This window comes from Setaria viridis, chromosome 1 (genome assembly GCF_005286985.2).
Source record: "Setaria viridis chromosome 1, Setaria_viridis_v4.0, whole genome shotgun sequence".
NCBI classification, from domain to species: domain Eukaryota; kingdom Viridiplantae; phylum Streptophyta; class Magnoliopsida; order Poales; family Poaceae; genus Setaria; species Setaria viridis.
In genome coordinates this window covers 38758958-38773956 of record NC_048263.2, presented here as the reverse complement: position 1 = coordinate 38773956, position 14999 = coordinate 38758958, and the positions used below count along the sequence as shown (strand labels likewise).

At 44.7% G+C, this 14999-nt stretch overlaps 2 protein-coding genes and 2 long non-coding RNA genes across 4 annotated transcripts; 3 read left to right on the top strand and 1 right to left on the bottom strand.

The window, feature by feature from the left end:
* Positions 1 to 369: 369 nt before the first annotated feature.
* Positions 370 to 3768, top strand: LOC117839765 (D-cysteine desulfhydrase 1, mitochondrial). Its single transcript, XM_034720182.2, has 10 exons — positions 370 to 632; positions 780 to 845; positions 964 to 1158; positions 1242 to 1352; positions 1693 to 1784; positions 2280 to 2369; positions 2503 to 2560; positions 2630 to 2743; positions 2996 to 3093; positions 3372 to 3768. The coding sequence occupies exons 1-10, from the start codon at positions 390 to 392 to the stop codon at positions 3574 to 3576; spliced, it is 1272 nt and encodes a 423-aa protein (XP_034576073.1). The 5' UTR covers positions 370 to 389; the 3' UTR covers positions 3577 to 3768.
* A 173-nt stretch (positions 3769 to 3941) lies between these two features.
* LOC117839774 (universal stress protein PHOS32) lies at positions 3942 to 6024 on the bottom strand. The gene is made up of 4 exons (XM_034720194.2): positions 5536 to 6024; positions 5306 to 5415; positions 4413 to 4531; positions 3942 to 4317 (listed from the first exon to the last, which is right to left on the bottom strand). Exons 1-4 carry the CDS (start codon positions 5711 to 5713, stop codon positions 4227 to 4229), a joined length of 498 nt encoding a protein of 165 aa, XP_034576085.1. The 5' UTR covers positions 5714 to 6024; the 3' UTR covers positions 3942 to 4226.
* Positions 6025 to 7702: 1678 nt separating this feature from the next.
* Positions 7703 to 8188, top strand: LOC117840998 (uncharacterized). Its single transcript, XR_004637140.2, has 2 exons — positions 7703 to 7740; positions 7862 to 8188. It is a non-coding gene; the product is annotated as an uncharacterized lncRNA (long non-coding RNA).
* Positions 8189 to 13776: 5588 nt separating this feature from the next.
* On the top strand, positions 13777 to 14376 carry LOC117838275 (uncharacterized). Its single transcript, XR_004636549.2, has 2 exons — positions 13777 to 13820; positions 14017 to 14376. It is a non-coding gene; the product is annotated as an uncharacterized lncRNA (long non-coding RNA).
* Positions 14377 to 14999: the final 623 nt, after the last annotated feature.

Below are 14999 nucleotides of genomic sequence, written 5' to 3'. Positions count from 1 at the left end.
AATCTATCGATTCGTCGTGGAGACGTGGAATCATTTCAGGTGTGTTTAGTTGTTTATATCATTTGATTCATGTAGGGAACCATTTAAAATAATAATGATATTTTTACTTGGTTAAGTGAATTGTACCAACCCATCTTAGATGAAGCCATCCCATTTAATATATTATTTTATTAACTATTAATAAGAGTGAAACTTTGGATCGTATCAAATGGTGTATGCAAACGCCTTCGTTCCCGACAAACATGACGAAAATACGCATATCTGACGGACAAGGTCCATCCATATCGGGAGGCCCAGTCTTTTAGGCCTTGTTGGGCCGGATCCCGGACCAGGGTCACTGCGGGCGCATCTCTGCCGGCCGCGCGGAACGGAAACGTCGTCATTTTCCCATGGTCCTTGTCGGGCTCCTTCGGCCGGCCCTCCCCGTCACTTCTACTCTCCCACTCCTCTACCTCTTCGCCGCCGTCCGCCACCGGAGTCTGGGCGCCGCCGCCGGGATGGCCGGAGTCCCCGCCACCTATTCCTCAGCCACCGCTCAGATCGGGGGCTTCCTCTCGAAGAAGCCTTACGCGCCGCCTTCGTGGGCCACGCACCTCTCCCCCATGCCTTCCCACACCTTCTCGCTCGGCCATGTAAGCTTCCCCATCTATTCTACCTCACTATCTGACCGCTACCTGCTCCATCCATTACTTCAGATTAGTTCAGATTGATTGGAATTCTGTGTTTGAGTTGATAATTTTCGTGTGACTCGTAACTTATATTCTTTCTAATCAAAACAGTTCCCAACACCAATTCACAAGTGGAATCTCCCCAATTTGCCGGAAGGTACGGAAGTATGGATCAAGGTCCGACAAAAGAGCAAGCGCCCTGCCCAGTTCCCGTTACAATTTGGAAATATGCAATTCACATGAATTTGTTAGTGACACTTTGATTCTGACACGGGACTTTTGCGGATATTTGTAGCGAGATGATTTATCCGGCATGCAGTTGAGTGGAAACAAGGTCCGGAAGCTGGAGTTTCTGATGGCAGATGCTGTAGCTCAAGGCGCAGACTGCATTATCACTGTTGGTGGTATCCAAAGCAACCATTGCCGCGCCACAGCAGTGGCTGCTAAGTATCTCAATCTTGATTGCTACCTGATACTTCGTACCTCCAAGGTGATTTCTGTGTGCTAGTGAGGTGAATTCTGTACAATGCTGTGTTGCTGTCGCGTAAATTGGTTTTGGTGGGACATTTTCAGCTTCTTGTGGATAAAGACCCAGGTTTGGTTGGCAATCTCCTTGTCGAGAGACTGGTGGGGGCACACATTGATCTTGTATCAAAAGAAGAGTATGGAAAAATTGGCAGTGTGGTAAGCTTTTCTCCATATTTTATTCCATCACTGCTGTGAGCTGTTTCATAGTTCTGCTTGGCCATCTGTAACTAATGCTTTTGTTCCACAGTAAATGTTACTACTTGTCATCCATGTTCGAATAGGCACTTCTTTAGAAACAGATAAAGTGCCTCTGTGGTAGCATAACCTTCTGGCTACATGATTTAATAGGCTACCCCCTCCCAACGTTTTGATTTTACTGCCTATTTTTTTTATGTCTTTAGGTAAATCAATAATGTGCTTTGTGCACTATGTATCAGCACTTATCCTAGCTTGTGTTTGATTTGGAAATTTCCAATCACATCATTCTTTTTTGTAGGCTTTAGCTGACTTGCTGAAAAAAAGGCTGTTGGAAGAAGGGAGGAAACCATATGTGATTCCTGTCGGTGGTTCAAACTCATTGGGAACATGGTATTATCATATACTTAATGCTAAGTGCAATCCATGGTTGGATATTGCATTTTGGTGTTTTTAGCATATTTTTGAAGTTCCCTCAGGGGATAACATTCATGGATTTGTGCTTGTTGTCTGGTCCATCTGAAAAACAGTGTTTACTGCCATGCTTGAAAAGTTGGACACTATTAGCACCTTTGTTACAAACAACTGTTGGCCTTTATGCTACTCAGGGAGATGTATAGGTGCTGAACCATATTGATATCAGATAAGGACATAAGGCAATGGCTGTGTAACATGTCATATTCTGCCTGGCTAGTGAAGTGCAGGACATTGCCTCGTGTTGATTAATAATATGTAAACATAACATGTTTTATGGGTCTGGAGTCAACTGTCAAGTTAGCAAGAATACGAAATTAAATGCTATAAGGGTCTAGATACTGTCTCAGGAATTCATTCAAGTGAATTCAGTTTAGAAAGTGCAACTTGATTTTTATTAATCTTACTGTTCAGGGGATATATTGAGGTGATAAGGGAGATTGAGCAGCAAATTCAGCAATCTGCAGATGCTCACTTTGATGATATTGTTGTTGCATGTGGCAGGTATTTGATTAACAGACTGTTTCTTATATTTATGTGTAATTTTGTGCATGGCAATTCCTATTGTGTCACCATGCCTAGATTCAGAAAGTTGCAAAGTTTCACTTTATGGTTGAGTGATATTAACTTCATGCAGTGGTGGAACGATTGCTGGTCTTGCTTTAGGATCAAGATTGAGCAGCTTAAAGGCAAAAGTACGATCTACCCATCTTTGTTGTGTATCCTGTTGAAGTTCTCAGACTAATCATGGGCTTGTAAGATAGGTCCATGCATTCTCTGTTTGTGATGATCCTGAATACTTCTATGACTACGTTCAAGGCCTGATTGATGGACTTCAATCTGGTTTGAACTCACATGATATAGTCAGCATCGAAAATGTAAGTATACTTTGGAGCTTTCATTGTTTATCAGTAATCCTTTTGGTGTGCCAACTCCAAAAAGGTCATATGCAGTGTCATGTTGCACCACATCCTACAACCTGTGACCTTTTTCATACACGTTTGGTCTGCAACTCGTTTGCTCATAATTGAACTTTTTACAGTTGAGCTTTAATCAATCAACTCATCCTCTTCACAAATTGGCCAAGTAAGTGAACATTTTGACTTCTTGGCTTCAACTCTACTTGACAGGCTAAGGGGTTAGGTTACGCCATGAACACAGCTGAGGAGCTTAAGTTTGTCAAAGACATAGCTGCAGCAACAGGCATTGTCCTTGATCCAGTCTACAGGTGCAATGCATTCCCTATTCTGAATTAAAGAAAAAGATTTGGTATGGTATGTATGATTTGATAGTCTTTGCCAGCCATAAAATGGTATAAAAATTTTACCCTGTCAAGCTAATGCTGAGCATTCTCTATTCTGAATTAATTCAATAGATTTGGCATGGCGTATAGGATTTTATAGTCTTTGCTAGGCATAAAATGGTATAAGAGTTTTACTCTGTTGAGCGAAACCCTTTTGATTGTTTCTTTCCTAATGAGCATGTGCATGGTTCATTTTAATGCAGTGGGAAGGCGGCTTATGGATTGCTAAAAGACATGTCTGGTAATCCAGCCAAGTGGAAAGGACGAAAAATTTTGTTCGTCCATACAGGTGGTCTTCTTGGGTTGTATGATAAGGCGGACCAGTTGTCATCTTTGGCTGGGAGCTGGCGCAGAATGAATCTTGAAGATTCCATTTCACGCAAAGATGGCACTGGTAAGATGTTCTGATCGACATGGTCCAAAAGCTTCCATGGTTCAGTCTTCTGGAGATTGTGTTCATCATAGAGCATGTACTCTTACATTTGTGCAAGAAGATGCATAATAGATGATTCGCATGGTGCAGATCATTGTCGTGATTTAAGAATAAAGCAAATCTTTCTGCTATTTGGAAATAAATATTTCAATATTGATGTTTGGGCATCTTTTCTGTCTTAATCTTTTTTGGTTATGCAAGCTTTTTTGTTAGTTGTAAGAACTGCTAGTTTGGAAACGCCTTTCTATTAAAGACAAGGACCTGCCTAGCAGAAGCTCTTTATTGCTGTCACCGTCAATAGAATAACTACCAAAGCATCCGCCTATTTGCTTTCTTGTCATGCAAAAATAGCTTCCTTGTCATGCTCTACATAAAAGCATTTTCACCACATAGGCGCGGCACATTAAATCAGTTTCAAGACAATTGCTTACATATCTTTCATAGAAAATAACACCATAAATGCAGGTAGATATAACAGAGGTAATTTGCTGATATCATAACTGGACAACAGATTTCAAGTAATAATACGAGAGCCAAACATCACCATCCTTTCAAACAACCTCAACTCAGATATACCAAATGTGCCCTGCATTACAAAAGCTCCACCTTTAAGCAGAAAAAAAGATCAGGCACTTGATGCAGTTGGTCCACGCACCACTGTAACCGGGCATGTTGCGTTGTTGACTACATAGTTGCTGACACTTCCAAGGAGAGCCCTGCATTGAGATCCAAGGAGATGTGACATATGAGGAAGCTGTGTTAGCCAAAGACTCTTGTAGTTTGGTGACAGAGGAGAGGTTTAGATGTTAACCTTTTAAGTGGCCCTAAGCCCCTGCAACCAAGCACAAAGGAGTTCACCTTGAGATCATCTACTGCCTCGCAGAGTTTCTCCCTTGCATCGCCCCAGTAAATCTTTGCTAGCACTTCCACCTGATCAAGGTGACATGGAGGCAACTTTTTACTAAACAGCATATTCGGATACGGATTATTTTCGTATTACTTTAATGCGTTGAAGAAAAATATTTTTGCAGGTAGATGGAGCCATTAAAGGCTTGCAATAGGCAAGCTTCAGAATTACTTTTCTAATGTTTGGTTGTTTGCCTTAGTTTTCTAATAAAAATATAAAAAAGGGGCCGCTTCCAAGGCCGTGCGAATAACCTCAAGAGAAAGTAAAGGAGAGCTATTGGCTGTGCAGGTAATGTTTTCATATGTAAAGCAGATGGCCCTTACTAATTTTGTGGGTTGTTTCATAGCCCATGGTTTTGCCTTGACTTTTGCACAGGCATGCACACTATTTATACACTAATAGGAGACAGTAGTGTCTAAAAAGATTCATATAGCAGCTACCTTACATTATCTAAAAAAAAATCAGCTACCTTAAGACTGACGCTGATTGATCAGACTTCTGACGATACAACTTTATGAGAATTTGAGTGAAATTCTAACTATATGATTCAGTTATGTAGTTGTCAAGACTATGTTCTATTCAAGCAAAGAATAAGGGCATACCCAGGCTCTTTGCTATTGTACTGCCTTTTTTTAGCACTATGTACGCAGCAATACAATTTTCCTTTTCTAGCCTAATCATCAAGCATAAGTGCAAAAACCCTTCAAAAAGAGTGCTGTACCACATTGTCGCACATGATCCCATACAACACATAATTCAGCGAACAAGTTAGAAGCTGTTGTGTAGTGAGACAGTACCTGCTTGGCCTTGGACGCAGCTTGCAGGATCTCCAGTATCTCCTTATCAGGGACCAGTCCGTACCTCGCCTGCACGTTCATCTCCATGAACTCCGGCAGAGGAATCAAAGCTTCAGTTTATATAAAAAAAACAGGAAGCGATGGTGCTGTCAGTTAACAATCTTCGCGATCGAGAAGAATCCGAACCAAGAGAGCAGAACTGAGAATCCAACAATGATCTCTTTACTTACGAGAGCCGGTGCTCTTCCAGAGCTCCTTGTGGCTGGCGTCCGCGCCCTTGGGGATGACATGGACGAGGATGATCCGGTCGCCGGCCTTCAGCAGGTTGTCGATCGCCCACCTCGCCGACGCCTTGCTCGACGGCGAGTAGTCCATGCCCATGCCAATGGTGCGCTTCCCGGTCGCCATGTCTCTCTCAATCCGAGCCTAAACGCCGACGAGTTTCTTGTGGAGTCGCCGGTGAAGGAAAGGTTGTGAAGCTGGGAGGGAAGAAAAGTTGATGGGAGGGAGGCAGAGGTGCCGAGCTATATGTAATGCTGTTCCAGGGAAGAGTTCGGCTTGTGCTCCGAGTACAGTTTTAAGGTTGTTGGAGTCGAGCCAAATATCCCCTACTGACAGCGAACTCTCGTAGCCTAGGTTGGCTTTATTCCTTGATGATGATCGAGTTGGTTTCTGACGGTCGAGAGGTCGTCAGTGCCAGCTGGGCAAGTATGATGCCCCTAAACCTCCAGAAGGCTCTCTGCCTGTCCAGAAAGCCCAAGAGAGAAAAGAATACTGGCTTCGTCGTCTAAGTTTAGTAAAAGCTCCGGCTGTGATCTGGCCCGAGGTCATTAGCTGCTGGGGCTAATAAGGCAGGGGGTCCAGGTGTAATTTTCGCTATCGTTCATGAGTTGGGATCAGCTACCACACGGAGGTCTCTTTCCGGTGGGCAATCACATGGAATTCCGACTAGAAGAGGTCTCGAAAATGGAAACTGTCACTTGCGTAACAGCTATAGTTTGCCTCATTCATGCGTTCATGTTGAATCCGACGCAGCTTTTACCATTAGCTGCTGAGGTTGGCAAAGGAAAACTGTGTGCTGGTGGACGGGTTTGCAACTGGAAGCTGGTGCTGGGAATCGTATACCCGGTCTTCTTCCTCCTCCCTGGCTAGCCCCTACAGGGAAAAGCTCACTGGCTCAAATCGCTCAGTCATATCGTTCATTTTCAAGGGCGCGGGCATATATTGATGCTCTGGTCAACTTGCCTCGGCAAACATACGATCATAACATGCTTCGGGAAGACTTCTTGTTCCGTGCCGTGCGTAGGGATCGATGAGAGACAACACAACACTTGCTAATCACCAGGGCCTGACACCAATGGGCACTGAATAATCATGTCAACGCAACAGTAGCACAACGAGAAGAAGCAATCAGCAGAGACCGGCTCCTCTCCCGCGCTGCGTGCGTGTATGTAGGCGCCCTTGCTTGCACGCTGCCGCTGCACAACGTGAACGGCGGCGCACGGCGAGGGACCGCAAGTGAACAAGAGCTAACGAGCTGAGTGCCACGACCAGCGGTCACGCACGCGGGCTGGGCCGGTATTCCCGGGACCCGTACATATGACTCAATGGACCTCCACGAAAGGCCCATCCAAAGCTCAAGCGTGCTCCAAGTAGCACGAATCTTGACCGCACTAGGTTTCCATCCAACGATCACCGTCGCGGACCAAACACCGTGAAGGGCGGCCGGTGACAAACTGACAACTGACAACGCCGAACCCGATTTTGGTTGCTGTGGCTGCTCCAGAGTCCAGAGCTCCTCGCCGGCGGCCCGGCGCGGCCTCCCGTTCCGACGGTGTCGTCGCGCTAGGCGTCGCTGGTGCCCGTACATTTCCTCTCCCGTAACGTCGTCCATGGGGACCTGGGGGAGTATTCCAACCAGCAAAGACCACACTTTTTGTTACTCCTACAAGGCTATGACTACGACATAAGCAACTCCCTCTGTACGCAACGTTCTTCTTTTACGCGTATACACGCAGTCAAGTCTCCGAACATTTCCCACGCAAAAAAAAAAAGTCTCCGAACATTTCACCCAAGCCCACCGTAGCCGTACACGTGCCTTTGTTTTATAGTACGACGGAATCAACGAGACACATGTAGTTTACACTTTCACCAAGCTTGCAGTGCTTCAACTTCCTGGGACGCCTCGTCCTGTCTGTCTGTGCAGACAGAGTGTGCAATTGTCACTGGGGACCACATGTTTCAAGTTCAAGATCCTGGAAGCTGGACTAGTTCTTCACTGAATGTTCATGTGGATTCTCAAGTACTTTTCCTAGTAAAATCTCGTACATTACTAAACCAAGTGTCCAGGGAGACTCGTATAAAAAGGAGCAACACCGTCGTTATAAAGAGGAGCCAAACCTGCGTTGCTCAGTTTCAGAGCTGCTGCTTCTCAGGTACCCTTGTTTGCAGTTGCTTGCTCAGTTATACTCTCCGCAGGCTGAGTTGCACTTCAGCAGTGTTTACTGAGCTAACTTTGGTCATTTAATCATAGCTCATGCTCTGTTCTCTTTACAGGAACATCTTCTTGGAGCATTTCAGCTTGCGTTGTCCGGCGATCTTTGGTAGAAGGATGGGAGACTCTAAGCGTAACAAGGTGAAGAAGAGCATCTGGCAGGTCCTCTGCGGCTGCTCATCACCCCAGACGAGGGATTGATCCAGAGTAAAATGCATGAGAGCCCCATCATCTGAGATTGCCAAATCCTTTTGCGTAGGCCGTCAGTAGCTGTTTCACGGCAGGTGTACTGAGACGGCACAGTCAGCTGCTCTATTCAATTTGTGTCTGGTCTTGTTATATGTACTCACGAATAATGTAATGAGTGGGTCCTCAGTTATTTCATTCAATTTGTTCGGGGTCCTCTTCGTTGTACTTTGCGTTGCGCATCTATGTTGTGAAAAAAGTTGTAGCTGTCATGTGTTGATTCATATAGAATATTGGGGGAAAAAAAATCAGGTTTGACGATCAAGAGGTGGCGTGTCCCCTTGCAACTATTTTGTGGTGATACGCAATCCTCATCTATATATGTATTAATCTCTGTTTTTTTTCTCCTTACATAAGCTTTTATTTAAACTCAAAATTTGTATTCACATAGATGACTGTATCATCCCTCCATGCATATTTTTTTATTTTTCTCATGCACCGGTTATGTGCTACCAGTAGCACTTGATTTGTTCTTCTGAAGAGGGGAGTTGGTCCTACAAGTCCGTAGACCCTGACCAGCCTTATGAGCCAAAACGATTAGTACATGTAAAAACCTTCGGGCCACGCTTTTCAAAAAAATAATCCGTCGGGCCAGGCGCCTCTTTGTTTAAAGTCATGATTTGACACATGTTTGGTTCTTACCGCAGTTGTGACGAGATTCTATCACATTAAACTATGTCTACGGATGGTAAAAGGCTTTCTAATTTAGTTTATGATCGGGTTCAATAAAGACGGGATTATAATATTATATGATTTTAAATTAAAAATAAATAGAGCTGAGTTGGATTGTGAAGGAGGTATGAGGGTCATGATCCGTTACCACCCCTAACTATGTCCCATTTGTTAATGATTTGTAAAAGTGTACCAATATTGTTTTAGGCCTAAGTATAACAAAAAAAAACTTGACGAACCTTAGCAAGTTTAGCGAACTTTTATGGGTACCGATGACGACCTTAGTATAGAGTATGAACCAAACAGGCAAAAGGGCAACCTTCTAAGCTCTCAAAAAAAAATTACATCCTGTTTAATTTACGAAATAAACAGAGCACAACGAGCATTTTTCAGTACTACTGTAATTTTTTTAGTAGCGAGCTCAGTATTATGAGATTTGTTATGCCAAGTTCTATGCATTTGGAGAGCAACTACAGTCTCCGTAAACTGCTTTCTTTCATCAATTATCCCAATCAGACCGGTAGCCTCCTAGCAGCTACACATAGTAGGCTGTTTCTAGCCGATTTTTTTTTTAAAAAAGTTTAACTGAATACATTGTTCCTTATTTTGAATTCATCTTTTCCATTTTTTGGAGGAAGCTACACGGTACTCTGTATTTCTTGCACGGTGCATCCCAGCTCTCACGCACAAACACAAATCATGTGCCGTCAAAACGTAACGTAAATACATGAACGATTCTCTCTCAACATTTTCAGTATCAGCAGCAAGCCAGCAACAGTTGGCCAACGCCAAAAAAGGTAAAAAAGAAAAAAAGAGGAAAGAAATGAAGGAGCAGCTGAACCGTTCCAAGCTATACTAGGTAAAAGCGGTCGTAGAATAAGCCAACGGTCCAATTATTAGACTTCATCAGGAAATAAAGCGTCAGATTACAGTATACGGTCCTCATCAAGTCATCAGAACGCGGAAAAAAAGTCTCTGTTTCCGCGTATTAGTTAGTACGTGCAGTCGTGCTTCATGCATGGCGACCTGAAGGCATCGATTTGGCCCAGTAGAGCGTCAGATTCCGAGCAGTCACACACTGCACTCACACTAGCACTCCTGCACTTGCTGTCAGGTCAAGTCATCATGCTTGAAGCCGTCCAGGATATGCAAAGATTCTCCGGAAGTTTGCTTGTACTTTTGAGACTAGCTTTGTGACTTTGTCCAGTGTAAAGCCCTTGCAAGCAACTCGTCTTCAACTTTTAGAGCCAACTCGAATATATGTGCATCTTTCACTGAGCATTCTCTGGAAGTTCAAACTGAGCATCGCAAGTACAGTGTTTAACCATGACCTGGTCAACATTCGATCTTATGTTTTTCCCCTCGTCTACGTGCAGGTTTCCTTGGCCGTCTGACGACTAAGTCTGCAAGTGCTCTAAACAGCGAGATGCTAGACAACCCTACAGCAGAAGCTTCAGCCGTTGAAGCCTTGAAGGAGCAAAGATTAATTTTGTTGTGTTTTTTCATTTCTTTTCCTTGTCAGTGGTCAAGTCTCCCACTCCTTCCACTGAATATGTCCTTTAGAAGGGCTTTGATTGGAGATAAAATAAAGAAATGGCTTAAATTGGTGGCTGAAGTGGTACACACAGGTTAAATGACCAAAAGATGTCTTCCAATGGAAATTCAATAAAAATAAAGAGTTCACAGTAAAATTAATGTACAAACAAATAATGCAATATGAAGGAACCCTTCTTTGTGTGCATCCTAAAATAAAACTGCCTCTCAAGATCAAGTTGTTCATGTGGTATTTGAAAAAAAAATTCTTTTGAGAAAAGATAATTTGACCAAAAGAAGATGGCAAGGAAGCACTAAATGTTGCTTCTGTAACTCTGAGGAGACAATACAACATTTGTTTTCCAATTGCCTGATGGCAAGATTCATTTGGAATGTGGTGTATCTTTTTTTTTTTGAATTCAACCACCAACTAGTGTGTCTAATATGCTGGGATCTTGGCTTACAGGATTTTCGCAGCAAATTAAGAAACAGATGTTGATAGGTGCATCACCTTTCTGCTAGGCAATCTGATTGAATAAAAATGAGATAGTGTTCAAAAAAACTATACCCAACTCGTTTGTGCAGGTGATTTTCAGGAGGCGATGCTCTCTAAAGAGGAAGGGAAAGATGCTTTGAACAACAACTGCCGCAAACTAGAAACTAATGTTCTGGACTTCTTCAAAAAGTGGTGGAACTTTAGAAACAAACTACAGGCATAGCAAATCAGGTCTGGTTGGTTTGTTGGTTAGCCTCCCAGGAGTGTCTGTCTTGGCGCCTGGGTGCCAAATGATGCTGGTGGGGATCTTCAGTAAGCCCAGATGGACAGTGTGTTTTCTGTCATGAAGAGCGTTTTTTCATCCTTTGTTTCTATGGTCTAGACCATGTGTGCTGGTTGAGGTGTGTGTTCAGTTCCGGTTTGGAAAGTCTGGAGCATGTTTGAATTTGCCAAAGGCTGTCAGATCAGATGTGCTAGAGCTAGCAAGGCTGGCTGGAAGCTTAGATAGTCTTAGGAGTATGTTTGGTCGGTATTTTTGTGTCTTTTTTGCTGAACTCTTGTTGAGTTTAAGGTGTGGACAGTCTAAGTACTGCAGTTTGTAATCAACAGCCGCAAGCTTTCAGTTTCTGATTGCGGAGGCTGGAACTATTTCCTTGAAAAAGTCTCCCACTCCTACATTCCCAAGACGGCCCTGCATCTGCAGTCTGCAGACCCGGCTAGTAGCCTTCTTTGGCAGCCACTAGTATAAATAGGGCATCAGCAGCGCTGCTGGATTGCAACAAGCGCCACAACACCCAGCTTTCTCTTGCTCAGTTGAAGCAGAAGTGCTCTAGAGTTTTCAGGTGTTTCGCCTTCCATTTTTTCAGTCGTTCGCCCCGAAGGAAGAAGGAAGGATGCAGGCCGACCACAACGGTGTGAAGAAGAGCATGCTGGCTATGCTCTGCAGCTGCTTTTCTTCATCCAAGACAGACGATTGACATGGAAGGATCGACCCCCGACAGTCTCTGATGATGCTTCTTCAGTCTTCTCTTCCGCAAGGAAGTTACAGTAGTATTAGCTAGATTCGTATATGTCCTTCAGTCCGTCTGATAGTTGGTGTGTGATGTGTTGTTCAACGTAGTGTAGGACTTTTGTCAGTGATCGTGTGTGCTCCATTTTGTTGGTAAAATCTAGCTAGCAGCGTGCTGATTGTTTGGTCCAATATATCTTCTGTTAAGGACAAAATTTTAAAAGATTGCAAAACCAGTTGCACGAGTGTTGTACTGTGGTCTCTAGCTACTCGTGAGGTCCCGATCACACTGCACAACTTAAACGACGCATTCCGACTCGAGTCGTCGGTAAATCTAGGCGAATTCGTAATTTCTTGCCATGCCTCGGCCGGGCAGTTCCTCTCACCGTCATATGCGCGGCGTCCTCCCACGGCGGCTTCCATCCACCAAGACACGGTGGCCGCGGCGGCCGAAGCCCAAAGAGGTGTTTGTCCTCATCAGTAGCGCCAGTGGAGGCCCGGCAGGCTGGCACAGCCTCACGGCGCCGACGGCCCTGGTAGCGCAGGCGCAGACACGCCCATCCGCGTTCGCTACCCGTGTCTCGTCCACCTCCAACGACGCCGGCGTCTCGTGAACGAGACAAGCTTGCGGGGTTCCATCCAGTAGTCGGAAGCATGCATGCGCTGAACGGTAGAAACGAGCCCACGAGCGCCAGTACCGCATCACGGCGCTGACCGCCTTGGCTGCGCAGAGATGCAGGCATACAGCCGCTCGCCGGCCAGCGCGAGGGCCATGTATGTCGCTCGCCACAGCGTGGGCTTCTCCATCTTCCAGCAGGACGCCGGCGTCGTTAACGAGGCCAGCTCGCCGGGGTCAGGAAACGGCCGAAACACCGCGATGGGGCGATCCATGGGGTACTGGTCAACACCGACCGGGTTCCGGGGTGGACGGTAAATGAAATACCGTCCACCCTGTTCGGTGAGACCCGCCGGCCGCCGCCGTACGTCGCTGCCGTTCACCCGCCGGCAGTGCGCGCGCGCGCCAAAATCCGTCGCCCCACATCTCAAAACTGACCTCACCGCGGGGTTCTCCACTACAACGCGAACTCACCGAGCATCAGCAATCCTACTACGACACCCCGCCGGAAACAGGGAATGACCACCTGACGAGCCGCGAGCTCCGCTGCCACCCTCACCAAGCCCGTTGACCCTCTGAACGCAGGCATCTAGACATCTAGTACTCCTGAGCTGATTTTTTCAATCAGTTGGACTGCACTTTTGGTAGCAACATAACCAACGCCCGTACACGAGGTTCTCCTTCTTTTTGTTGAACGCGTATGCACGCAGCAATATCTCGAAATGAAGTACTATCTCCGTATCGAAATATTTGTCGTTTTTGACTTTTGGTCACGACTATTCGTCTTATTCAAAAAATTACATAAGTATCAATTATTTTGTTTGTGATTTACTTTACCATCAAGATATTCAGAGCATAACTTATCTTTTCTTACATTTGCAGTGAATTTTGAATAAGACGAAGGGTCAAACATTGCGATAAAAAATCAACAGCGACAAATATTTCGATACGGAGGAAGTACTATTTTTTGAAAGATAAAATGAAGTACTATTAACTGAAGCCCACTGTATTATTTTTTTAATTTTAAATGATATATGAACCAGTCTCCATCAGTTTACGTCTTACCATTTCATTAAAACCTGCCGCGCTAAACGTTTTTGGGCGTCCAAGACTCGCTGTATGCATTCAGATTCAGGGCGTAGAATGCACAACAGTTCAGTTAACCTAATGGCGAGCTATTGTCACTGAACTTTCTATGAGACAGGACCGCACATTTCCTGTTCGGGTCCTGGAAGCTGGACTCATTCTTCACTGAATATTCATGCTGATTCTCTCGAACTTTTCCAAGCAAAATCTCGTACAATTACTAAGTGAAGGAAGAAGGGGATACTCTTCAGCGAACTTACTACATGCGGTACGCACTATAAAAGGAGCAGCAGGCTTCCAAGCAAAGGCACACCTTGCTGCTTGCTCACTGCTTGGTCAGTTTCAGGGGAGCTTCTATTTCAGGTATCGTCTTTGTCAAGAGATGCAGTATGCATATGGCATGCTTCTATTCTCGTCGCAGCTGGTTTCACTTGTTTTGATTCTAGTACTTGGATATAAGAAATAGTTAGTTATGTTTTTTATTCTTTCGCTGTGAGAAAAGTTTTCTGAGCTAATGTTGTCATGTAAAGAAAATAAAGATGCCTCGTATTCTTTCCAGGAGCATCTTCTCGGAGAGCTTTGAACTTGTTGAGCTCGGCGATCTCTCGAGTGAAGGATGGCAAAGCGTAACGGCGTGAAGAAGAGCATTTGGGAGCTCCTCTGCGGCTGCTCATCGCCCAAGACGAAGTGATTGATTCGGAGTTAAACTCACGAGAGGTGAAGGGATGTGATCAGCTAGCCAAATTCTTTTGTATAGGTTGCTCAGGATCTGTCTGATGGAACACGATGTATGTAGTGAGTCCGTGTACTTGGTTGTTTGATTCGATTCGTGTCTGGTCTTGTTTGTTGTGATCGTTTGGTAGAGCTTCAGAGCTGATTCTCTGCTGATTTTATGAAGTAATTCTCTGAAATGAACTAAGAGGTTGGGAGCTGAAATAAGTAGCTTCTTCTGATTCTGTGAAGTGATTCTCCATCCTGATTTTAAGAGTTTATGCTAGAGAATCACTTCCAGCAACATAATCACTTCTATCAGATAATCGGCTCCAATAGAGAATCAGAATTAGGTGGAGCTGTACCAAACAGGTCTAAGTATCGTGTAAAACAGATCCTGGAATAAAATCTTTCATGTTTACGGTCCACCATAAGTGGGTCCTAAAGAACGAGGTTACAAACCCCATGGGTCTCCGGCAGTAGGAGTTGAAATTTTAACTACGCAACACGACCACTCCGTGCCTCCGTGGTGTGTTGATTTGCTCGAAACTGTACCAGATGCAATCTGGAGTAGACTCTGGAGGGCTGCAGCTGCAGGTTCGGCAAATTTGTTCTAGATGTGTAAACACCCTGATCGATAGCATTACTCCCCTTAGTTTTTCTGAACTCTCTGAAGACGTATATGATGTTTCTTCCCCGAGCAAATTCTCTGAAAAGTTGCAAGTGAACCGGAAGGAGGTCCTCTGAAGCTTTGACGAGTGTTCAAGAGAGACGTGTATGTGTATCATGCCATTTTCCATGCACATGGAGAGCAACCACAGGGTGTCACAT

Excerpts from the sequence above, each read along its gene's own strand:
- LOC117839765 (XM_034720182.2), top strand. The coding sequence starts at position 390 with ATGGTCCTTGTCGGGCTCCTTCGGCCGGCCCTCCCCGTCACTTCTACT. Across the intron at positions 1,159-1,241 it reads TGATACTTCGTACCTCCAAG|CTTCTTGTGGATAAAGACCC; the intron begins GTGATTTCTGTG and ends GGACATTTTCAG. Across the intron at positions 2,370-2,502 it reads ATTGTTGTTGCATGTGGCAG|TGGTGGAACGATTGCTGGTC; the intron begins GTATTTGATTAA and ends AACTTCATGCAG.
- LOC117839774 (XM_034720194.2), bottom strand. The coding sequence starts at position 5,713 with ATGGCGACCGGGAAGCGCACCATTGGCATGGGCATGGACTACTCGCCG. Across the intron at positions 4,532-5,305 it reads CTGCGTCCAAGGCCAAGCAG|GTGGAAGTGCTAGCAAAGAT; the intron begins GTACTGTCTCAC and ends CACCTTGATCAG. Across the intron at positions 4,318-4,412 it reads GGCTTAGGGCCACTTAAAAG|GGCTCTCCTTGGAAGTGTCA; the intron begins GTTAACATCTAA and ends ATCTCAATGCAG.